Here is a 25,194-nt window from a genome sequence, read left to right as displayed (position 1 = left end):
TGACACCGTGTTACGTACAATAATATCTCTCGAAATGAGCTCTCATGGCTTTTTAAAGCTGTATCCCTACCGAAGGCGTCCGGTAGGTGGGCTGTGATTCGCTGTTTGGCTGCGGTTGGCGGTGATTCGCTGTCAGTGGCGGTAAGTGGCTGTCATTGGCTGTGATAGACCGGCTTGGCAGTGATTAGCCGGCCTCACATAGGTTGGCTCGGATTGGCTCGGGTTGGCTCAAGTGTGTGGCGTAACATTTTACAAAAAATATACGCCGTCCAAATGGATCAATGATAATGGATTTTATGATCAGTAAGTGACCCTTAACCTAAAAAAAAATTGGATCGGAAATTTAGTGTGAGGTTAAATGCTCTATTTACTGGACTAATGGCTAATATTAAATCTTAAATAGAAAGCTCACTCTCCACGTCTAAAACTAAGTACTAGGTAGGTATATTAAGTAATATCTATGCAAAAATTACATTTTTAGGGTTCCGTACCTCAAAAGGAAAAACGGAACCCTTGTAGGATCACTTTGTTGTCTGTCTGTCTGTCTGTCTGTCCTACATGTACCTAGTGGTGATAATTTTTACGCGAACTTAAAACTAAAGCTACGAGGTAAAGTGTTGACATCATAAGTGCAACAAGTTGTCATACATGAAAATAAGTAAATTCATTTTCACCAGCTTCTGTATCCAGCCTACTCTGTAATCCTGACTCGCGCTATCAGAGTTTTTATCCAATTGCAGCATATAAGCAACCAATCTGCACTGAATGGCAGGGAGTCCGTTACCACAAGGTACGGCGGTCAACGCAGCCGCCCCACACAATTGCGTGGCACACAAAATTCAGCTCTGTCTCTGTAGACATAAGACACAATTTCAAGATTTGCCATTCGGTCGACTAGAGTAATCGCTAGAGGGTACACTGTACGGACACACGAGAATGACGAATGCTTGGACTCCAATGACTGCTTACAGTCCCGTTGTGGTAGATTTGACTCCTTTTTGCTTTTTTTTTTAATAGAGATAACGAGCAGGCGGGTCACCTGATGTTAAGTGATTACCGCCGCCCATGAACATTTGCAGCACCAGAGGAACCGCCGATGTGTTGCCGGCCTTTTAGGAATCTGTTGGTCCGCACCTTGAATAACCCCATGTTGTAATCTAGTGAGAACACCACCGATGGGAGTTCTTTTTTAGGGTTCCGTACCTCAAAAGGAAAAACGGAACCCTTATAGAATCACTTTGTTGTCTGTCTGTCAAGAAACCTACAGGGTACTTCCCGTTGACCTAGAATCATGAAATTTGGCAGGTAGGTAGATCTTATAGCTGACATTTAGGGGAAAATCTAAAAACCGTGAATTTAGGGTTGGATCACACAAAAAAAATTAAATTGTGGTCATGAACTAATAATTAGTATTTTCAACTTTGGAAGTGAGTGACTATATCAAGTGGGGTATCATATGAAAGGTCTTCACCTGTACATTCTAAAACAGATTTTTATTTCTTTTCATAGTTTTTGAATTATCGTGCAAAATGTTGAAAAAATACGACTGTAGTACGGAACCCTCATTGCGCGAGCCTGACTCGCACTTGGCCGGTTTTTTTTTAACAAAAACTATGAGTAAAGTAGGTAGGTACTATATACCTAGGTAGGTAATCCCATTTTCGAATAACCAAAACTGGCCAAGTGCGCGCATTCTACCCGGCTGATGACCAAACGGACAAGCTGAAGACCGCGGAGGACACCAAGGCGGAGCTGAAGCGTGCCGTCGATCCGCGCGTGATCGACGTGCAAATCGACAAGGTCCGCAAGGTGGGGAACGCAGGAGTCATCGTCCAAACCACGACGCCAACCGCAGCGGATCGGCTCAGAAGTGCAGTCCCGCCCACTTTACGAGTATCGGAGCCCCGCAAGATGTCGCCACGGATCTGCCTGCGCGACATAGACGGGAATCCACCCGCTGAAGAAATCCTCCTAGCTCTGCAAGAACAGAACCTCCGCGGTACTGAATGGACGATGGAGAACCTGAGGGCCCAGTGCAAGATATTTAAAATGAACGGGAGGCAACACAACACGACCACCGTAATTATGGAATGTACACCGGCCCTGAGGGAGTTCCTCCTCGGAAAAGGAAAAATTTATATAGGTTGGCAGTCGACAGAGGCGTGCGACTTCATCCGGGTAACGTGCTGCAACAAGTGCCAAACCTTTGGTCACCCAGAGAAGTACTGTAAAGCCAAGGATGTAGTGTGCGGGAAATGCGGCGCGACTGGACACAGGAAAGACGCGTGCAAGGAGGACAAAACACGGTGTGCCACGTGCCATCGTTTTGGCAGGGAGTCGGATTCCCACACAACTAACGCGCGATCATGCCCCGCCCGCCAGTACGCTGAACAAAGAGCCGTCGCTACAACAAACTATGGCTGCCCCTAGAGGGCCTCAACTTCTACAAGTCGGCCAGCTGAATCTCGGCGGCGCTGCAGTGGCGACTAACGAGCTGCCGTCGCTTGCCCGGGCCCTCGGGCTGGATATTGTTCTTGTTCAAGAACAGTACTTCCAGCCCCCGCCCGGCTTCATCCAGCACGGCAACTCTGCCAAGGCTGGAGTACTTGTCGTTTCGGCGGACGTCGCGGTGGTGGCCCTCACCCATCTCTCCAACTCGCATTGCTTCGTCGCGTCCATCAGCAAGGGCGGGGCAGAGTTCATCATCGTCTCGGCGTACTTTCAATACTCCGAGGCCATCGACCCGCACCTGCATCATCTGGAGAAAGTAATGGACTCCCTCGGGCACAGGAACATCATCATTGGAGCGGATGTTAACGCGCACTCGCCGATGTGGCACAGTGAGCCCCGCCATTACACCGGGCGGGGCCAGGAAGCGGATCACAGACGTCGCTCAGTGGAGGACTTTATATCGGCAAGAGGGCTCGTCCTCCAAAACACGACAGGCCAACCCGCCACTTTCAGTGGCCCAAACGGCGAGTCAAATATCGACTTAACGCTTACAGGACGCAGCGTAATGGTTACGGACTGGCGAGTGCGCGATGGAGCATCATCGAGTGACCACCGCCTCATCACCTATACCATTGCCTGCGACCGCGCGCGCCGAGCTGTAGAGTGCGCCGAGCTTGTCGACGGTGGACCGCCGAGGTTCCGGGAGAATGGAGTGGACTGGAACCGATTCCAAGCGACGATCAGTGCAAGAGTTGGGCTCCTGGACGAGCGGAAGAGCGCTTCCGCTCTGGCCAGTGATCTCACGGATATCGTGGTGCGCACCGCGCACGAGTGCCTGGGTGTGCGTGGACGGAGTCGGGACACTGGCTATGAGTGGTGGAGCCCGAGGCTGGATGCCATGCGTAGGAAAGTAGGCAGTCTTCGCTGCGCATGGCAGAGCGCCAGGAGAGTGGGAGGCGACAGGGAGGAGAGGGCTAGGGACGCATTTCATGCAGAACGCAGGAGGTATCGACAGCTTATGGTGGAGACGCAGAACAGTTACCACCTCCGAGAGGCTGAGTCCGGGAACGTCGATCCATTCGGCCATGCGTATCGAGTTGCCTGCGGGAGGTACCGTCCTCCCGCCAACGTCATTAACGGCATTAAATACGCCGACGGCCACTCGGAGAGTGTCGGCGAGGCCGTGGATAACCTGCTGCATGCCCTCTGTCCGGACGACGATCCGTCTAAGGATACGGCGTATCACAGGGAGGTCCGGATAGCGGCCTCCATTTCCCCGACTGGCTGCGACGCGCCTCCACTGTCTAGGGACAGACTGCAGGTCATAGTTAGGTCTCTGCCTAACACGGCTCCGGGAATCGACGGCATCACTGCGAGAATGGTCAAGCGCGTGTGGGCTGCGGCCTCTGCGGAGCTTGTTTGGGTGTACGGTAAGTGCGTCGTGGAGGGGGTTTTTCCCGATGTTTGGAAGGACGGCAGACTTATTGTATTACCCAAAGGGAACGATAAGCCCCTGAGCGACCCGAAGGCGTATCGTCCGATCACGCTCCTCCCTGTTTTTGGCAAGATTTTAGAGCGCGTTTTATTACTGTGTGCGCCCCAGATCGCAAGTGGGATCTCTCCTTGTCAGCATGGGTTCACTCCGGGTAGATCGACCGTCACGGCGTTGAGCGAAATCCTCAGTACAGCAAAAACTACTGAAGCGAATTACGTGCAGGCAATCTTCTTGGACATCTCTGGCGCCTTCGACAACGCCTGGTGGCCCATGATCATGCTGAAGGCCAAGCGGGGTGGGTGCCCGCCCAACATCTACCGCATGCTCGCTGACTATTTCAGCAGACGGCGGGTAGGCATGTTCGTCGGCGGCCGGGTGCAGTGGAAGGTGTCGACCATGGGTTGCCCGCAGGGGTCTGTACTGGGGCCCACTCTGTGGAACGTCCTGCTCGATGACTTGTTTCGGTTGCCGCTCCCGTGGGGTGTCAAAATTGTCGCGTACGCGGATGACGTCACCGTGCTGATTGAGGCCGCCACGAGACGGAAGATCGAGTCTGCTGCGGCCGACTCCATCTCCTTATTTGAGGATTGGGCCCAAAGGAACCGCCTCTCCTTTGCCCCTGCGAAATCGCAGACGGTAACGCTCAGGGGCAGGCTCCAGCGGGCTCCGGTCATCAAACTCGGTGGTGCGTCGATCAGGGCGGTGCGGTCTGCCGTCGTACTGGGCGTAACGATCGACTCAAGTCTGTCTTTCGCCGAGCATGCGCGATCGATCGGGGAGCGCGCCGCTAATTGCTTCGGGAAGATGTCGCGTGTGTCGACCTCTTCCTGGGGCATTCGATACCCCGCGTTGCGCGTTCTCTATTACGGCACCTATGTAGCATCGGTCACGTATGCTGCGGCGTGTTGGGCCGAGAGGGCGACGCTCTATGTTGTGCGGACGTCGTTGGTCCGGTCCCAGAGGCCCGCTCTGATCCTATTGACCAAGGCGTACCGATCGAACAGTGCCGCGGCCCTCGCTGTTTTGGCGGGGGTGTTGCCGGCGGACCTGGAGGTGATCCGTGCTGCCCGGGTAGATGAGGCGCGTAGGACCGTGGTCAAAGCGGAGTTGAGCAGGCGTAAACGCGAGATCGGGTTGGCCATTGTTGCGGAGTGGCAAGCGCGCTGGACGGACGAGACGAAAGGTGGTGAGCTGCGTCGGTTCTTCCCGGACGTGGCCGGTCGGCTCAGGGCAACCTGGGTCGCACCGGACTATGAGACCTCGCAGATCCTGACAGGCCATGGATGCTTCAACAAGCGCCTGCATGACATGTGCCTCGTGGAGAGTGGTGGTTGCTTGTGCGGACTGGCGGAGGAAGACCTCCACCACGTCTTGTGGGAGTGTGCGCTGTACGAGGACCTCCGGTGCGCCCTGCTGGACGGGATTGTTCGCGAGGAAGAGGGTCCGGTTTACTACCAGGACCTCGTTGCTTCGGCGGTAAACTTCGGCAAGCTACGGGAGTTCGCGCACCACTGGCACAAGAGGCGGAACAGCTCGGACCGTGATCGTGGACCAGTGGGTGTTTGAGGAAGGATCCAGACCGCGGGGCACGCGGGGATCTGCGTGATGTGTACGTCTGCCCCAGAAAGGGGAGAAAGACCAATTAGGGACAAGGACAGGAAAGAAAGAATTTGTAGGGAGTCAAGAAGGCGCCCCGGGAAAGAGCCACCGAGCAAGTACCGAACGGGCGCCCTCCCGCGTTTCGGCCCATATAACCGCGAGGTTGGTGGGGCCATGGGAGGTGGTGGGTTGGCCAAGTGCGTGGCGGGCCACGCGCAGTGTAGGGTTCCGTAGTCACAATCCTCGAAAAACAGATATAACTCCTGAACCTGTGAACCCTACTTAGCCATGATAGTTTTCCTTTAAAATTGATTATATATACTACTGCTGTGAATTTTTTCACGTTCCTATATACTACCATTTGGCTGATAGAGGCGTGGAGGGGGGCGGGGGGCGGAGGGGGGGGGGGCACTTGACTCTAATAAAAATTTGCACTTGAGTTTAAAACATCATATTTTACAAACGAATCTAGAAATCGAAAAATGATGTTCCCACACACACAGTATTTTTAAAAGACCAATTCAACGATACCCCACACAATGGGATAGACGAGAAAAAAAAAATTCATCCCCACTTTACATGTAGGGGAGCTACCTACCCTAAAAAAAAATATTTATCAAAATTTTATTTCACCACTTTGTCGGCGTGATTAATGTTTATACCCATACCAAATTACAGATTTCTAGTACTAATAGTCTCTGAGATTAACCGAGGACGGACGGACGAACGGACAGACAGACAGACGAACATGGCGAAAGTATAAGGGTTCCTTGTTTACTACGGAACCCTAAAAAGGGAGTCGAAGCTGCTACATCGGTTGGGTGAGTCCAGAAGGTTCTCGGGTTTGGGCACAAGTAACTGTTGAACTGTATTATGGCAACTCAGAATTTCTAAGTCAGTCGTTGTCTGTGGTCTGCACTAAGTGCAACCATGCTTTTGTCGTGTATCCTAATTATTAATAGAAATAGAAATTAAAGTGTCTTTAATATAGAAGGCTGAAGTTTTACTGGCTACAAGAATCCTCCAAGTACACCTATCATGGTTATGGACCCAGGTCACGCCAGAAGAAATTAAAAAAAAAGAAAAGAAAAGAACGCCACGCCGCGAAATGGAGGAACACGACAAAAAGAACAAGTATGGCGTCACGCCATTTGCCGGCTCAAATTATAGTAACTGGTTGTTTAGAATAAAGATTGTATTGCAAGCGCAAAATCTATACAGTTACGTATTTTCGTCAGAATCAGAAGAAAAGCCGGATTCTACGAAGGAAGGAAAATGCATGGACATTCTGGTCCAATGCATTAGTGATACTCATTTGGAAATAATCAAGGAGTGTAAAACGTCAAAAGAATTATTGAAGAAACTTGATGATACTTTTGCAAGGAAAGGTATAGCGTCACAGATAATTACAAGAAAAAGATTGTTAACCCAGAAATATGATGGAGTGGAAGGTCTTGAAAACTATTTCATTGTTTTTGAAAAACTGGTAAGAGAATTAAAAGAATCGGGCGCTCAACCTAGTGAGAGTGAAGTCTGTTGCTACATGTTATTGGCTATGCCTCCGGCATTCCAATATGTAGTTACGGCGATAGAAACCTTAAATAGTTCAGATATTACGTTAGAATTTATTAAGAAAAGATTATTAGATGAAGAAATTAAAAGAATAGGTTTTGGAACTCAAGAGGAGAGTGATGCATTTATATTGAATCAAAGAAAGAAACAGAATAATAAGAAATTTAATAATTCGCCAAGCAGCAGCACCAGCAGTTTCCCATTTAACTGTTATAATTGCGGGAAGCGGGGCCACCGGAAGGCTCAGTGCCGTTTTAGAAAAGCACAAGGCTCAGCTAATATTGTTCAGAAGGAAAGAGAAGATGAGGTTTCCTTTATGACATCTTCAGAAGCATTAGTAACACAGGAAAGTTCCAGAAAAATAGAGTTTATAGTTGATTCTGGGGCTACGGATCATCTGGTTAACAAAAGAGAATATTTTAGTAGGATCGAGAAGTTAGAGACCCCTATTAAAATTAATATTGCCAAGGACGGTGAGGTGTTAAATGCATATGAGTCAGGTGTTATTTATACAAAGGAGGTTAAATTGAAAAATGTGCTGTTTGTGCCAGACCTGCGGTGTAATCTGCTGTCAGTAAATAAAATTGAAAACTCCGGTTTTGGGATAACCTTTGAAAATAATAGGTTGACTATTCACAAGAATAACAAAACAATACTAAAAGGTAATAAAATAAATAAGTTATACAGATTAACCCTAAATTTGAAAGATGAAGAATTATGTGCACAGAAAGCTTATAGCATTTCAGAAACTCAGAATGATTGGCATAGAAAACTTGGACATGCTTCAAAAGGAAAGTTAGAAAAATTGAAGTCTAGAAAACTAATATCTTTTGAAAACTCAAATAAAGAAATATTATGTGAACCTTGTTTAAAGGGAAGACAGACTAGATTGCCATTTGCAGAATATAATTACAAAAGTAAGAGAATTTTAGAAGTTATTCATTCGGATTTGTGCGGTCCAATTAATCCAGCGACATATGGTAACAAGAAATATATTTTAAGTTTTGTTGATGATTACAGCCATTTTACAACAGTCTATTTGTTAGAAAGCAAAACGGAGGTGCTACAGTGTTTCAAGAAATATGTAAATTTGGTAGAAACCCAATTTGATAAGAAAATATCTAGATTTCGGTGCGATAATGGGAAGGAATATGACAACATAGAATTTAAAAGCTATTGCGAAGAAAAGGGAATAAAAATTGAATTTACAATAAGCTACACACCCCAGCAAAACGGGAAGTCAGAAAGATTCAACAGAACTGTTGTAGAAAAGGCAAGAACTTTATTAGCCGACACAAGTTTGGAAAAAACAATTATGGGGAGAAGCGGTATACAGTGCTACCTACATAATTAACAGAATTCCAACCAGCAGAGGTGTCATACCTGCTGAGATTTGGTATGGTAGAAGTCCAGATTATTCTAAAATAAAAGCCTTTGGTACTGAGGCATATGTACATATTGGCAAGGAGCACAGAAATGGAAAGTTTGATGTGAAATCAAAGAAGTATTACATGGTTGGCTACTGTGATAATGGATATAGACTCTGGGATTCCGAGCTGAAGAAAATTATTAGAAGTAGAGATGTAATATTTAATGAAAAACCAAGAAGTAACATGGAAACTTTTACATACATAGAAGAAGATGACTTACCATCAAACTTGCCATTGCCTTGTAGAGAAAAGAGCCAGCAAGATCAATCAATAAGTAGTACTGAGGAAAAAAGTACAGGAAAGACATCTACCGAACCTTATCAAGAAATAAATGATACAGAAAGGGAACAGAGACAAAGAAAAAGACCAGTATGGTTAGAAGACTATGAGACATTCCATGCTGCATACATTTCTCAAGAATTTATAAATGATGAACCAAGGACATTACAAGAAGCAGTGGAAAGCGTAGAAAGTGACAGATGGAAAGAAGCAATGGATAGCGAATTGCAGTCACATGAGAAACATCAAACATGGACTATGGTAGAAAGACCAAAGGATAAGGAAGTCATAGAAAGTCGATGGGTATTTCGAAAGAAATCAGATAATAACTACAAAGCCAGGTTAGTGGCAAAAGGTTTCCAGACTTCACAATATGAAGAAACATATGCTCCTGTTGGAAGACTCACAACGTTAAGGTCATTGCTTGTAATTGCAAATCATGACAATCTAAAGATAGAACAGTTGGATGTGAAAACTGCTTTTCTCCATGGCATACTTAAGGAGGAGATATACATGAGTCTACCAGGTCAGCATAATAGTGAAAAAGTGTGCAAACTTAACAAGTCAATTTATGGCTTGAAGCAAAGCCCAAGGTGTTGGAATAAAGTATTCCACGAGTTTATGTGTGCAAACAACTTCAAGTGCTCAGATTATGATAGTTGTTTATACTTATTACAAAACGAAAATGGTGAGATAAGTGTGTATGTGTTTCTGTACGTGGATGACATTTTAATTATGAGTGCATGTGAAGAGAAAATTAAAGACCTTAAGTTTAAACTGGAAAAACAATTTGAAATGGTTAGTTTGGGTCAAGTTCGTAAGTTTTTAGGGATAGAAATAGAAAGAGAGTTTTCTAAAGGTATGATTAAAATTCATCAGAAAAGTTATATAGAAAAAGTTCTTACAAAGTTTAACATGAAGGACTGTAAAAGTGTAGCTACTCCTTGTGAAGTTGGACTGAAACTAGAAAAACCAGAAAGTTATACTTGTACCCAGCCTTACCGTGAGTTAATTGGGTGTTTGATATATTTAGTTATTTGTACTAGGCCTGATTTGTCTTTTGCGGTGAGCTATTTTAGTAGGTATCAGAACAATGCATCCGATAAACATTTTACCTACCTGAAAAGAGTTCTGAGATACTTAAAGCAGACGGCAAATTATGGATTAGTGTATAAGAATAAACCATGTAAGAATGTAGCCGAGGGATATTGTGATTCTGACTGGGCAGCTGATGTTGATAGAAAATCAGTGTCAGGTTACTGTTTACTGTTATATGGAAATATTGTACAATGGTCTACTCAAAAACAGAAAACGGTCTCTCTTTCAACTGCCGAATCAGAATATATGGCTCTAAGTATGATAGCACGGGAATCAGTGTGGTTTAAAGGACTTTTGAATAATCTTGAAATTCAATGTGAAAGTATAATTATTTTTGAAGATAACCAGTCTTGTATCCACATAGCTAAAAATAGAGAAAATAGCAAAAGAGTAAAACACATTGATATAAAGCATCATTTTATTAGAAACTTAATAGAACAGAATGTTATTGTATTGGTGTATATTAACACTTCAGAACAAGTTGCAGATGTGTTGACTAAACCGCTGCACAAAAATCTTTTTAATTATTTTAGAACCTGTATGGGAATAGAAGAGTGTTAGTAAATATTAATAGTTATTAGTATTACTCAATTTAAAGAATAAATATCGTTTTATTTGTTTACATTATTGGTTGTTTTTTAGATTAAATTGTCAAAACTTAATTGTCAAAGAATATTTTTGTCAAAGATTAAAAAGTATAGAATAACAGAAGGATATAAAAAGTCATAGATTATGAAAGTTGTAAAAGTAAAGTTAGGTAAAAATGTCAGAAAACTAAGATAGTGTGTAGAAGTATGAGATTGAAGAAATTCAGGGTTGAGGAGGAGTGTTGAACTGTATTATGGCAACTCAGAATTTCTAAGTCAGTCGTTGTCTGTGGTCTGCACTAAGTGCAACCATGCTTTTGTCGTGTATCCTAATTATTAATAGAAATAGAAATTAAAGTGTCTTTAATATAGAAGGCTGAAGTTTTACTGGCTACAAGAATCCTCCAAGTACACCTATCAGTAACTGTGCATGTTTTTGTGGATTTTGTATTTTTTTGGATAAAACCCGTACCATGTCGCCATCGGCGTTAGCGACAAGAGTACGGGTTGGTGACGACTTAGACCGGCCCGTCACCACCTACCGGCGTACCGTGTAGCAGGGACTCCCGATTACTAGTGGAACATATAGCCTATTTATATCACAAAATGGAAAAAACTTCGTAAGTGCGATTCAGGCGCTGTGATCTGATTGGTTGGATTGCTTAGCTGGACTGACGTCGTGTTACGAAAATAGAATAGGCACGTGCGGTTAACTTAGAACGTTGTTTACAGTTTTATTGGTTTATTAAACGACTAGCTGATGGCCGGGACTTCGTCCGCGTGGATTTAGGGTTTTAGAAAAACCTGTGGGAATTTTCCGGGATAAAAGTATCCTATGTCACTCTAAAAAAAACACGTCAAGCCGTTGTTCCGTTGCGACGTGATAACAAAATACAGTCGACATTTTGCACGATAATTCAAAAACTATGATGCATAAAAATAAATAAAAATCTGTTTTAGAATGTACAGGTGAAGACCTTTCATATGATACCCCACTTGATATAGTCACTCACTTTGAAAGTTGAAAATACTAATTATTAGTTCATGACCACAATTTAATTTTTTTTGTGTGATCTAACCCTAAATTCACGGTTTTCATATTTTTCCCCAAATGTCAGCTATAAGATCTACCTACCTGCCAAATTTCATGATTATAGGTCAACGGGAAGTAGGTACCATGTAGGTTGCTTGACAGACAGACAGACAGACAGACAACAAAGTGATCCTATAAGGGTTCCGTTTTTCCTTTTGAGGTACGGAACCCTAAAAAAAATTATGAAAAACAGTAAAAGAAGGTCAAATCAGCTACTAGCGTGTGGATGAGACATAAGCCTCTCTTTATCATTTTCTTGACATATTTGACAATTAAGTTTATCCATATATGATTGCTTTACAGCGCTTCATCTTATTCAGATGACAGAGATTTAGACCGGCTCAGTGTCAGTACCGGCTTACTTAGTAGCTACGGACCTTCCGACTAATAATATAGTTACCCGCTTTATATACTCAACGGAGGAAAAAACTTTCATAGCGCGAGTTAGAACTCAAAATTCAGCATCAAATTTCTCCCATATACCATCCCTAAACACATAAATTACAGTCGTATTTAAAAGATACCTAACTAAAGTATAAATCTGAAGAATAGAAATGCAATGTTAAGTGAAAGTAATGACTGTAATTTCATTATTAAAACTTGACGATGCTTTAATAGGAGTTTGTGTGCGAGTGAAAGAGATAGTCGAGTTGCATGCTTCAATAATATCGATTCACTACAGCTTCTATTTGAATTTTTGCTCTTGCTATGCTCTACATGACGAAAATTCACAATCATTGATCTTTAGAATGAGATAAGGCTATACAAGTAAAAGAGGTAGAATACATTTTGTCAGTGTTGAATAGACTATCTGGATTTCGTAATTTCTGAATAACTAGGTACAACTTCCTTAACTTTTTTTAAAATTATTATTTACTGTAAAATTATCATTCATTTGTTAAACAATAGGTAATTATAATTTTCAATTTTTTTTTTTAATTTGAAAGTTGAAGAGTTTCGAATAAAATTGCCATATTTTAAGACATTCTATTTCTTGTAGATTTTCTTGTGCTTATTCAAGTAAATAAATTGAATCGTGAAAACTTCACAAAGTTAATTTAGTGCTCGTTTTCTGTTTAAAACATAGGGTACATTTTTAAAGTAACAAAAATAATATAAGGAAGAAACAATTATTTTTGGTGCTGACAACATTTTATCGAATTGATGAAATCTCGGCTGACGGTTCTCTCGCCCGTGTGAAAAATGAAAATAAAATGGCGTTGTAAAGTGCTATTGTTAAGGTCGTATTCAATCAGTTGTGTATAAAATAATCCGCTTTTGGATAAATAACGTGAAATCAAAATATACATTTACCATTGTTGCCATCAAAGGTAAGTAATTGTTGCAATATTCATTAACTAAACTTTACAATAATATAGAAACACTAATCATGGTGGTGTTGCAATAAAATGCTTTTTATTTTTATTTCTGGGCATTTTGACGTTTGTTTATTTACAAATTTTTCGAAAATGAAAATTCAATATTTATTTCTTCGTTCCACATTAGTTTTATTGTACATAACTTGATTATAATGTGTAAAATGTTGGAAGTTTTCTAGTGCTCTGACAATCAATGATATATTTATGTCATTTAGTTATAGTTTAACATTACATAAAAAGGCACAATAAATAAGGTTCTATGATTTATTCTATCAACTATTCGTAATTATAATATTATGTGAAAGGTCAGAATCTTCTCGCCATATATAATTTAGTGTTCGGGAATGTTGCCACGCAGAGATCGATGAAGGTTATTGCATATGGATACGACTTTCGACGACGCGCGGCAATACACTTCCACAATCACATATTAAAGGAGCTAATTGTGGTACTCCCTCCCTGGTAACTCCTCACTGCATATCCACACAATGCTAAAGTGTGTCTGTCTGTTTGTCTCTGCCCAGAGAAAGACAAAAATTGAAGAGTTATAATGGGATATTAAAACTTTATAGAAACTGAAAGCAAGTTCATGATTCTGGGTTTCATGTAAACACGACAGACAGAAAGACAGACAGACAATAAAATGATCCTATAAGAGTTCCTTTTTTCCTCCTGAGGTATGGAACCCAAAAAACTGATAGACGTTGGGGTCCCAAGCTGCTGGAATGGTGACCTCGCACGGGAAAGTGTATCGAAGACCCCCCACTAGATCGACGAACGACATCAGGCGAGTCGAGGGAGCCGCTGGATAGCGGCGGGGGAATACTGTGGCGTGTGGAAGGCTCTACAAGAGACCTATGTCCAGCAGTGGACGTCTGATGTAATATTGTACAATTTCTTGCAGATAAATCATGTCGGACGGGGAGCAATCATCAGAGTCAGGAACTACTCTACTAACGGCTGAATTTAATCATGGTATCGAAATGTTTATTTTACTAGCTGATGCCCGCAACTTCGTACGCGTGGATTTAGATTTTCTTAAATCCTGTGAGAACTCTTTGATTTCCCGGGATAAAAAGTAGCCTATGTCACTCTCCAAATCTTTAACTATACCCATGCAAAAAAGCACGTGGATCCGTTGCTCTGTTGCAACATGATTAAAGGACAAACCAACACACTTTCGCATTTATAATAAGGGTACTGATGTAGGTACTATTGCACACTTTTTGATTGTCTGTTGTTGGATTTGTAAGATGATATAGTGTAGTGAAGCTATAAGGGTTCGAAACGCGCTCAGTTCTAAGAAGAGCCCATTATTTAATCTTTTACATTGTAGTAGGACTTTTCAATAAGTTTATGACTGGGATCAAACTCCCAACCTCGCCAAGTAGGAGGCAGACGTCTTAAGGTATTTTAACCGACTTCCAAAAAGGAGGTGGTTCTCATATCGGCTCATATTTTTTTTAATGAAATAATTGAACGATTTCAGGTCAGTTAAAAATTGTGGATGATCCATCGCCTGCCAAAAAAAGAAAAGTAAGTAATAAATTTTTTTTTTAAGGTTACGTAGGTACTTGAAAAGGAAAATAGGAACCCTTATAGGATCACTTTGTTGTCTGTCTGTCAAGAAACCTACAGGGTACTTCCCGTTGACCTAGAATCATGAAATTTGGCAGGTAGGTGGGTCTTATAGCTGGCTTTAGGGGAAAAATCTGAAAACTGAATTTGTGGTCACATCATACAAAAAAAATTAAATTGTGGTTATAAACTAAAATTAGTATTTTCAATTTTCGAACTAAGATAACTATATCAAGTGGGGTATCATATGAAATATCGCGCTCGCTCGCGGCTCGCGCAATGAGGGTTCCGTACTACAGTAGTATTTTTCGACATTTTGCACGATAATTCAAAAACTATGATGCATAAAAATAAATAAAAATCTGTTTTAGAATGTACAGGTGAAGACCTTTCATATGATACCCCACTTGATATAGTCACTCACTTCGAAAGTTGAAAATACTAATTATTAGTTCATGACCACAATTTAATTTTTTTTGTGTGATCTAACCCTAAATTCACGGTTTTCAGATTTTTCCCCAAATGTCAGCTATAAGATCTACCTACCTGCCAAATTTCATGATTCTAGGTCAACGGGAAGTACCCTGTAGGTTTCTTGACAGACAGACAACAAAGTGATCCTATAAGGGTTCCGTTTTTCCTTTTGAGGTACGGAACCCAAAGTCAAAGTCAAATGATTTATTCAAAATAGGTAATTAATAACTCTTTTTGAAAGTCAGATGTTGGATTTCTAAGATATAGTGGTGATAATTATTTCGCAAACTTAAAACTAAAGCTACGAGTGTTCCAAACGCGCCCAGGTCTGAGAAGAGCCCACAACAAACTCAGCCGGGTATTCTTTTTATTATCACCACTTTACAAAATTATTGAAACTTATTAGAACTATCAACCCTAAAAATAATTTCCTTTCCAGCTCCAAACAGTGAAAGGTCACATATTGGATGGTGGTGGTGGTGAAAGCAGCAACGACGAGCAATACAAATACGTGCAGGTGCTGGACTCTGACAAGAATGTTGTCGTGGATTTACTCAACTTGACACTAGTCAAGTAAGTTTATTTTAATTTTTCAATTTTATTCATTATAGGTATACGCTTGACCACAATCACACCTGATGGAAAGTGATGATGTGGCCTAAGATGGGACGCGTTTACCTAGAAGATGTCTATTCACTCTTGTTTTAAAGATACCCGGGTTGTAATTCGTAGGAAACACATATAGTGGAAGGGTATTCCAAACGCACGCAAAATGATGACGCAAAACGTTTCGTGCGTGTAGATAGAATGTCGACGACATAAGGATGGAATGAAATGGATGGAAGGATGGAAAGTTACTTAGTTTAGCAGAGTGAAGTGAGGGAACTCTCGGTTTGATCTTGAGTTGGCGATATATCAAATGTTAGGCTGTGCCGGTTGCCACAATTGTAACTAGATGGCGCTATTCAATCGATAACATTTCATGACGTAGTCCCGAACAAATGTACCGCCGACAGTACTCGCACTAACGGAGTTTTCTGCAATCTGGACTATATTAAGAAGTTTCAAGACAAACCACCGGCCCAGCTGGCGCTACCGAGCACAACCAAGCGCTCGGTGGGAGATCTCCCTTTGGTACAGTCGAGTCTGCACACCGCTCCCGTACATGGCTATGGTGACGTTAAATCAAAGAAATTACTTGTGTCAAATACCTACCAGTGCCTGGCAGGAAAGGTTGCACATATCGAACTTTAGAAAGAGATAACGGTTTCGTATAGCGTTGTCTCTGTCGTTGAGACCGTTTGTTTTCTCTGGAAATACGGAACCCTAGGAATGAAATGAATACCTTGTCACATCGAACTTTAGAAAGAAAGAAAGAAAAGACGTTTATTAATACAAATTATGCCACACATCACAACTTAAGCTAAGAGCTGGTTATTCCGACGCTTCTTCCACCTGAGAACAAGCAAAAGAAGCGCCGGAACAAACTGTCAAAGAACTCAAACTCAACTCAACTCAACTGTCAAACTGTGAAAGAGATAACGGTTTCGTGTAGCGTTGTGTCTGTCGTTGAGACCGTTTGTTTTCTCTGCAAATACGGAACCCTAGGAATGAAATGAATACCTTGTCACATCGAACTTTAGAAAGAGATAACGGTTTCGTATAGCGTTGTCTCTGTCGTTGAGACCGTTTGTTTTCTCCGGAAAAACGGAACCCTAGGAATGAAATGAATACCTTGTCACATCGAACTTTAGAAAGAGATAACGGTTTCGTGTAGCGTTGTGTCTGTCGTTGAGACCGTTTGTTTTCTCTGGAAATACGGAACCCTAGGAATAAAATTAATAACTTGTTCCCAGATGCGATAACGGGCAGGAGTCGTATCGTATAGTAAGCAACGACGAAACAGAAAGTGGTGGAGAAGATACTGTTACGTGCGTGCTGTCCAACGATGATGATGGTGAGTACTAACTACTATACTCTATCCACGGAGAGAAGTTAGTATAGGGCTCCTTGTTCATATTCCCATACAAATGACAAAGACGAAAAACTTAGTGGGCGTTAACTATTTTGAGTGAAAAATGTGTTTTCAAAAAACATTCGAAAACATAGTTTCGTTGTGATTGGTTGATAACTCTAAAACATAGTTTCGTTTGTGATTGGTTGATAACTCTAAAACATAGTTTCGTTTGTGATTGGTTGATAACTCTAAAACATAGTTTCGTTTGTGATTGGTTGATAACTCTAAAACATAGTTTCGTTTGTGATTGGTTGGTGGCACAAAATGGTTAACGCCAACTGAGATTTTGTCTTTGTCATTTGTATGCACTAGAAATTTTCATACAATACCTATTTTTACGCACGAGAGCATAAAAAATTTACTCGGCTTATTATCTAAATATTATATAAAAGAGAAATACCACTCACTGACTGACTGACTAATCACGAAATCTCAGAAACTATAAAGCCTACAAACTTGAAATTTGGAAGGCAGGTTCTTTCTTGGACGTAGGTGTCAGCTAAGAAACGGTTTTGAAAAATTCCCCCCTCTAAGGGTGTGAAAGGGGGGGTTGAAGGTTGTATGAAAGTCCTATGTTTTTGGAGTTAGAGACGCGAAAATCGACATTTAGGTTATTAGCTTTAAATCCGTGTCTTAAGGTGAGACTGAGTGAGTACTGAGTAGGTAAGTGAGGCTTTTTGAAGCGGGAAAATTTCAGATCTCATGAAAAACCAAAAATTTTACGCGGACGAAGTCGCGGGCAACTGCTAGTACTTGGCATAGAGAAGAATTTTACGAGTATGAGGAGTGAAGTCTTTTATGCAGCTGTAGATAATTGGGTATTATACAACAGTTGCATAACTAAGTATTACATAAGAGTCAAAACCGCGGCGCGTGCGCGGACGGACTCCCTTGAAAAAGGACCCCGGATGGGTTCGAAACTAGTCGGGCTAACGTCGACTACACACGTGAGTAAGCCGGGACAGATAGTATTTGTAAGTATTACATGTTTCAGATCCAGATATAACAGATTCGTATATGGTGATGGAGGGTAGCGATGGCCAAGTGGTGTTCCTGCAGACCTCCGACGAGCAGCAACCGACCCGGGAACTGGAGAAACCCAACAAGGTATACACTAATTTGTCTGTCTGTCTGTCAAGAAACCTGCAGGGTACTTCCCGTTGACCTAGAATCATGAAATTCGGCAGGTAGGTAGATCTTATAGCTGACATTTGTGGAAAAATCTGAAAACCGCGATATTGTGGTTACATCACACAAAAATAATTAAATTGTCATGAACTAATAATAAGTATTTTCAATTTTCGATGTAAGATAACTATATCAAGTGGGGTATCATATGAAAGGGCTTCACCTGTACATTCTAAAACAGATTTTTATTTATTTTTATGCATCATAGTTTTTGAATTATCGTGCAAAATGATGAAAAAATACGACTGTAGTACGGAACCCTCGCTGCGCGAACCTGACTCGCATTTGGCCGGTTTTATTTAAAAAGGTAAACTGTAAAGTAAAAATTGATAAAAAAAATCTTTCTTACACGATCGTACGGAACTCTTTGTGTGCGAGTCTGACTCGCACTTGGCCGATCTTTTGTATATCTAAGTTGGTTTCTGTATTTTATTTCAGAAGGCTCTCACACCTGTACAAATATTGGAGAAAGCAAAAGCGCTGCAGAAAGCCAAGTAAGCCAGCTAAATCTATATAAAAGGAAAAGGTGACTGACTGACTTACTGACTGACTGATCTATCAACGCACAGCTCAAACTACTGGACGGATCGGGCTGAAATTTGGCATGCTATCATGACATAAGCATCCGCTAAGAAAGGATTTTTCAAAGTTGAACCCCTAAAGGGGTAAAATAGGGGTTTAAAATTTGTGTAGTCCACTCGGACAAAGTCGCGGGCATACGCTAGTTTTATATATATTTCGGCGGCGACGTCTTTTAATAATTGATGTCTTATTGTAGGTTTTATTATTATTGTTGTTGCCTGATGAGGTTCCTATTGATTGGACTAGTTGATGTTGTAATAGTTAGGTATTGGTTGGTCTGGGATCGGTATGGGGATGGGGGAGCCGATCTAGGTAGGGACCTAGGTATAGTTAGTCAGGGTTGTCTAGTCATAGGAAACGTTGTTATGACTCATAGTTAATGAGGGTTGCTATAGTTATAATTTTAGTCCAGATTGCAGAAAACTCCGTTAGTGCGAGTACTGTCAGCGGTACATTTGTTCGGACTACGTCATGAAATGTTATCGATTGAATAGCGCCATCTAGTTACATCTGTGGCAACCGCCACACGAGTATGAAAAGTGAAAAAATGATTTGTATGTTTCAGAGCGCTAATGTCGCTTCAGACGAGCACACCGCGGTGCGGACGACGTCGCAGGTCGCAGCTACCGCCAGTGCACGAGCTGTTATCCTCGCCGCACTTCAAGATGTACCTGTACTCGTGTAAACTGTGCGACTTCAAGTGCAACGCCATTAAAGAGCTCACGGCTCACAAGGTCAGTCAGTCAGTATAGGAAGACAAACAAAAGAAAACAAAAACTGGCCAAGTGCGAGACGGCTGGCGCATCGAGGGTTCCATACTACAGTCGACCCTTCACAAGCATTCACAACTCTTCACAAGTGTCCATAAATCTTCACAAGTGTTCACAACTCATTGACAAGTATTCACAACTCTTTCACAAGTGTTCACAACTCTCTCACAAGTGTTCACAACTCTTTCACAAGTGTTCACAACTCTTTCACAAGTGTTCACAACTCTTCACAAGTGTTCACAACTCTTCACAAGTTTTCACTGTGCGCAGGCAGCGGAGCACGTGGGCGGCGGCGCGGGCAAGTGGCGCGCGGGCGGGCGCGCCAACACCATCACACTGCAGTGCGCGAGGTGCCCCTTTAGGGGGAACACACACTCACAGGTGACTTTTATTTTATTGGTAGTTTTCCGGGAGTTTTGGAAATCTCAAGGTGCCTAATCTTCTAAATATATAAAAGGAAAAAGTGAGTGACTGACTGACTGACTGATCTATCAACGGACAGCTCAAACTACTGGACGGATCGGGCTGAAATTTGGCATGCAGATGATTATGATGTAGGCATCCGCTAAGAAAGGATTTTTGAAAATTCAACCCCTAAGGGGGTGAAATAGGGGTTTGAAGTTTGAAGCTTGTTTAATTTATTACATATTTTACGTAAAATTAATCGTCAAAAAAATTTTTTTTCGGGCACCATTTCCCAATAATGGCGGCGTGAAGATACAAGGTGACCAAATGAAAATTCGGACAGAGCACTTCGAAATCTATAAAATCACCAATTTTCACCTTTTTCAGCACCAAATGACGGTACTATTTTTTTTAATAAAAATGGCGAGGCGGGTCACCTGATGTTAAGTGATTACCGCCGCCCATGAATATTTGCAGCACCAGAGGAACCGCCGATGCGTTGCCGGCCTTTTAGGAATTTGTTGGTTCGCCCCTTGAATAACCCCATGTTGTAATCTAGTGGGAACACCACCGATGGGAGTTGGTTCCACAGTTTGCATGTGCGTGGAAAGAAGGATCTGGCGCAGCGGACGGTCGAAGTGCACCAGACACCCAGGTGGTGAGGGTGAAATTACTTACGGTGGCGCGCGGTGCGGTTGTAGAAAAATGAGGGTGGAATAAGGTCAAAAAGCTCTTCAGAGCACTCCCCATTATGTTGTAATCTAGTACGTCACGCAGTAGTAGTGCCACGTACGAGGCACGGTTCGTGCCCGCCACGTGCTAGCATACATCATCCCTAAGGCTGAGATCTATAGAGCGCACTTTGACTTTGCTCAGACTTAAGATTAATTTAAAACGAGACAAATTTATGTGAAAGATATAGCTCCGTCTCGTTTTAACTCAGTCTTAAGTGTAAGCTAAGTCAGAGTGCGCTCTATAGATCTCACCCTAAGTTTGTAATGATATAGTTTATTATTTTCAGTTGATGAAGCATGTGAAGGACATACATTCAGAAATGGCGACAGTCGGGAGCCACACGAGTGAGTTATCACTACCCATATTATAAATGCGAAATGCCCCGCCTGCGACGCGGCATTGACTCCGAGTGGCCTACTTACGCAACGTTCGTTGACCAGATGTTAACGTCGTTAACGTCAGTCAGATGTTTTATTTGCAATACTAGATGATGCCCGCGACTTCGTCCGCGTGGATTTAGGGTGTTTAAAAATCCCGTGGGAACTCTTTGATTTTCCGGGATAAAAAGTAACCTATGTCCTTCCCCGGGATGCAAGCTATCACTGTACCAAATTTTGTCAAAATCAAGCTTCTTCCTGCATGTGTAGCAGTGGGAGGGCGGACGGTGCATGTCGCATGCTGCATGTCGCACCATACAGATTCGACCTGTTTCAGCGGATTATAGCAAATTGAGATTTTGGTTCATTGTATATCATGCATGGTCGCTGAAAGAAATACTTAAAAACAAAGATATTCCAATGCCAACTAAACGTAAAGTATTTAACATGTGCATCCTACCAATACTTACTTACGGCTGTCAAACGTGGGGTCTGACAAAAGCTCACAATCAGAAAATAAAGGTATGCCAACAAGAGATAGAGAGAAGCATGCTGCACATCAAACTGAAAGACAAGTGGAGACTGACTAAAATTAGAAAGATCACAGGTGTGACAGATGTCTCAAAAAGAATCAAGAAACTTAAATGGCGTTGGGCGGGCCATGTGATCAGATCTCCAAGGGATAAATGGACCAAAGAGGTCACTTACTGGTACCCTAGAGATGGGAAGAGAGCGAGAGGACGGCCACAGAGGAGATGGGAGGATGACCTGCCAAAGGGTTGGCGCAGATTGGCGTTAGATAGGAAAAAATGGAGAAGTCTAGAGGAGGCCTATGTCCAAAGAGGACAACCTGATCTGTAAATTGCTGGTGTTACCAATTTTTAGAATAAATTATATAGGATAGGATAATTAAATAATAGGAAATAAGAAATTAGTAATACGGTTAGTTAGTAATATAAGATGTATAATTATTGTATCAGAGAATAAAGGCTATTTTATTTTATTTATTTATTTATTATATCATGGACTTCTGCTAAGTAATGCCTGCTTCTATACAACATTCCCAGGTGCGGGGCTGCTGTCGTCGCCGGAGGTGAGCGAGGCGGACGTGCTGGTGTGCGGCGCGTGCGGCTTCGAGTCCTCCGCACGGGACGTGTTCAAGCTGCACATCGAGGACGAGCACGGCGTCATCGCCTGCTAGTGTGTGCGCGCCCTTACACCGGCTGCTGGTGTGCGGCGCGTGCGGCTTCGAGTCCTCCGCACGGGACGTGTTCAAGCTGCACATCGAGGACGAGCACGGCGTCATCGCCTGCTAGTGTGTGCGCGCCCTTACACCGGCTGCTGGTGTGCGGCGCGTGCGGCTTCGAGTCCTCCGCACGGGACGTGTTCAAGCTGCACATCGAGGACGAGCACGGCGTCATCGCCTGCTAGTGTGTGCGCGCCCTTACACCGGCTGCTGGTGTGCGGCGCGTGCGGCTTCGAGTCCTCCGCACGGGACGTGTTCAAGCTGCACATCGAGGACGAGCACGGCGTCATCGCCTGCTAGTGTGTGCGCGCCCTTACACCGGCTGTTGGTGTACGCGCGCCTTTATACGCCCTGCTAGTGGGTGCGCGCCCTTACACTGCCTGTTAGTGTGCGCGTGCCTTTATACCGCCTGCTAGTGTGCGCGCGCCCTTTCACCACCTGCTAGTGTGCGCGCGCCCTTATACCGCCTGCTAGTGTGAGCGTGCCCTAATACACGTCATAGAACCATCTCACAGTGTGTGTGCACCCTAACACGACATGCTGGTGTGCGTGCGCCACACGTCATATTGACGACCTCCCTGGCGCAGTGGTAAGCGCTGTGGTCTTATTAGTAGGAGGTCCCGGGTTCTAGCACGGGTTCGGAATTTCATAATTTATCTGGTCTGAACTGGTGGGAGGCTTCGGCCGTGGCTAGTTACCACCTTACCGCCAAAGCCGTGCCGCGAAGCGATTTAGCGTTCCGGGACGATATAGAAAACAAAGGGGGCATGAGTTTAATAAAAACTGCCATACTCCTTCCAGATTAACCTGCTTCCATCTTAGACTGCATCATCACTTACCACCAGGTGAGCAGTCGTCTGAATAAAAAAAAAATTAGTCGTACCATCTTACAGTGTGCACTCACCCTAACGCCGGGCGTTGCCTCCCCGATTGCCATCTCGACCTGTCGCGTACAATAGTACCACTTCATAGTGTACCCATGCCCTAATACTTAACCATCTGAATGTGCGCGCGGCATACATAATACATTACCTTCTGATAGTGTGTGTAAGGCCTAATAAACTGACTAAGTATAATCATCTGTTGTTTTATTTCACCTCTGTTACAGTACACGGCCGAAAGTATTGTACATCGACCTTTAGAACGAGATAGCAGATTTGTAGAGCGTTGTCTCTGTCGTTGAGACCGACAAAACGTCATATACAGTGCGACAAGGCTCTCTTGGCACTTGAATGACATTGACAGGGGGGGCGCTGCGAGAACAAAGGCTTAGATTATTCCGTAGATAGAGTAATAAAGGTAGATAGATGCAGGAACGTTTGCTTTCTCATTCGCACTAAAAAAGCACAGATAAAGTTACTAATGTGATAAACAGAGACGCAGGTAACCTATTTTTTGTCCCTTATCGTGTAACTGGTTTTTTTTCAAGAATACATACAAGAAGTTGCAAAACAAACTTTGAGAATTCGTGGCGTAATTGTATTTCTCATGAGTTATTTACTTGTTTTCACATAAAAAACGTTTAATACAAATATTGTTGATCGGTTAATACAAATATTGACTACTGAACAATGGTAATAATTGTCGTGTTATTCATCGTTACGTTGCGCTATCGCTGTCTCATACGCGGTTACACAATACTTAAATCTATCTATTAGTCTCTGGCAGTGTCACTTACCACTTGCAGCAGAGTTAGTAGGCTGAAAAGAGTCACAGTAGAAGAACTGTCAAGTACACATTAAAGCCAGCGAAAGCATTGTGAGAAGAGTTTCTTGATGGAGTGACCTTCTCTCAACCTTGAATGCACTCATAAAAATCTGATAAAAGTCCATCAAATGACTGATTGCAGATAGCTTTGAAATATCAAAAAAAAAAAAAAAAAAACTTATTCTATCTACGGATTATTCAAACCACAGATAAGTCCAGATATGCAACTAGCGTGGCCCCCTCAGTCCCTCTCGCTCAAGCAGAGGTACTTACTTGTGAAATGTTATTGTGTCTATTTTACGTTCGCTTCGGCTATTGTAGCCTCGTATACTGCAACACACCATTGCACAATAACTTCAAAAACAACAAAACGAATCAATTATTTATTTACAATACTTGAGTCAACATAACCTCACTTCACGTTGTTTGCTAAATACTCACGTACATATACATTTTGGCAAACAAAAATCGGCCAAGTGCGAGTCAGGCTCGCGCAATGAGGGTTCCGTACTGCAGTCGTATTTTTTCGACATTTTACACGATAATGCAAAAACTATGATGCATGAAAATAAATAAAAATCTGTTTTAGAATGTACAGGTGAAGCCCTTTCATATGATACCCCACTTGATATAGTTATCTTACTTCGAAAATTTAAAACACTAATTATTAGTTCATGACCACAATTTAATTTTTTTTTGTGTGATATAACCACAAATTCACGTTTTTCAGATTTTTCCCTGAATATCTGCTTAAGACCCACCTTTCTACCAAATTTCATGATTATAGGTCAACGGGAAGTACCCTGTAGGTTGCTTGACAGACAGACAGACAGACAGACAACAAAGTGATCCTATAAGGGTTCCGTTTTTCCTTTTGAGGTACGGAACCCTAAAAAACTGTCTGTTTAACTCGCGCACTTAAGGTTCCGTACTACAGTCGTATTGTTAAACATTTTGCACGATTATTCAAAAACTATGATGCATAAAAATAAATAAAAATCTGTTTTAGAATGTACAGGTGAAGACCTTTCATATGATACCCCACTTGATATAGTTATCTTACTTTGAAAGTTGAAAATACTATTTGTTCAGGATAGCTTGTATCCTGGGAATGGACAGAGGATACTTTCTA

General features: G+C 42.6%; 1 protein-coding gene across 3 annotated transcripts; it reads left to right on the top strand.

The window, feature by feature from the left end:
• The first annotated feature begins 12,756 nt into the window (after positions 1-12,756).
• LOC117994599 (uncharacterized) lies at positions 12,757-23,431 on the top strand. 3 transcript variants are annotated; one of them, XM_034982532.2, is made up of 11 exons: positions 12,757-12,935; positions 13,888-13,958; positions 14,473-14,519; positions 15,475-15,608; positions 16,892-16,992; positions 18,047-18,159; positions 18,679-18,734; positions 19,388-19,556; positions 19,863-19,973; positions 21,019-21,076; positions 22,177-23,431. In XM_034982532.2, exons 2-11 carry the CDS (start codon positions 13,895-13,897, stop codon positions 22,308-22,310), a joined length of 987 nt encoding a protein of 328 aa, XP_034838423.1. In that variant the 5' UTR covers positions 12,757-12,935; positions 13,888-13,894; the 3' UTR covers positions 22,311-23,431. The 3 variants fall into 3 exon arrangements, with proteins under 3 accessions (XP_034838423.1, XP_069364089.1, XP_069364090.1); XM_069507988.1 differs by lacking the exon at positions 12,757-12,935 and adding an exon at positions 13,038-13,237; XM_069507989.1 differs by lacking the exon at positions 12,757-12,935 and adding an exon at positions 13,270-13,288.
• The last annotated feature ends 1,763 nt before the right edge of the window (positions 23,432-25,194 follow it).

This window comes from Maniola hyperantus, chromosome 27, assembly GCF_902806685.2.
Source record: "Maniola hyperantus chromosome 27, iAphHyp1.2, whole genome shotgun sequence".
Lineage (NCBI taxonomy): Eukaryota > Metazoa > Arthropoda > Insecta > Lepidoptera > Nymphalidae > Maniola > Maniola hyperantus.
This window is presented reverse-complemented; position numbering and strand designations above follow the sequence as displayed.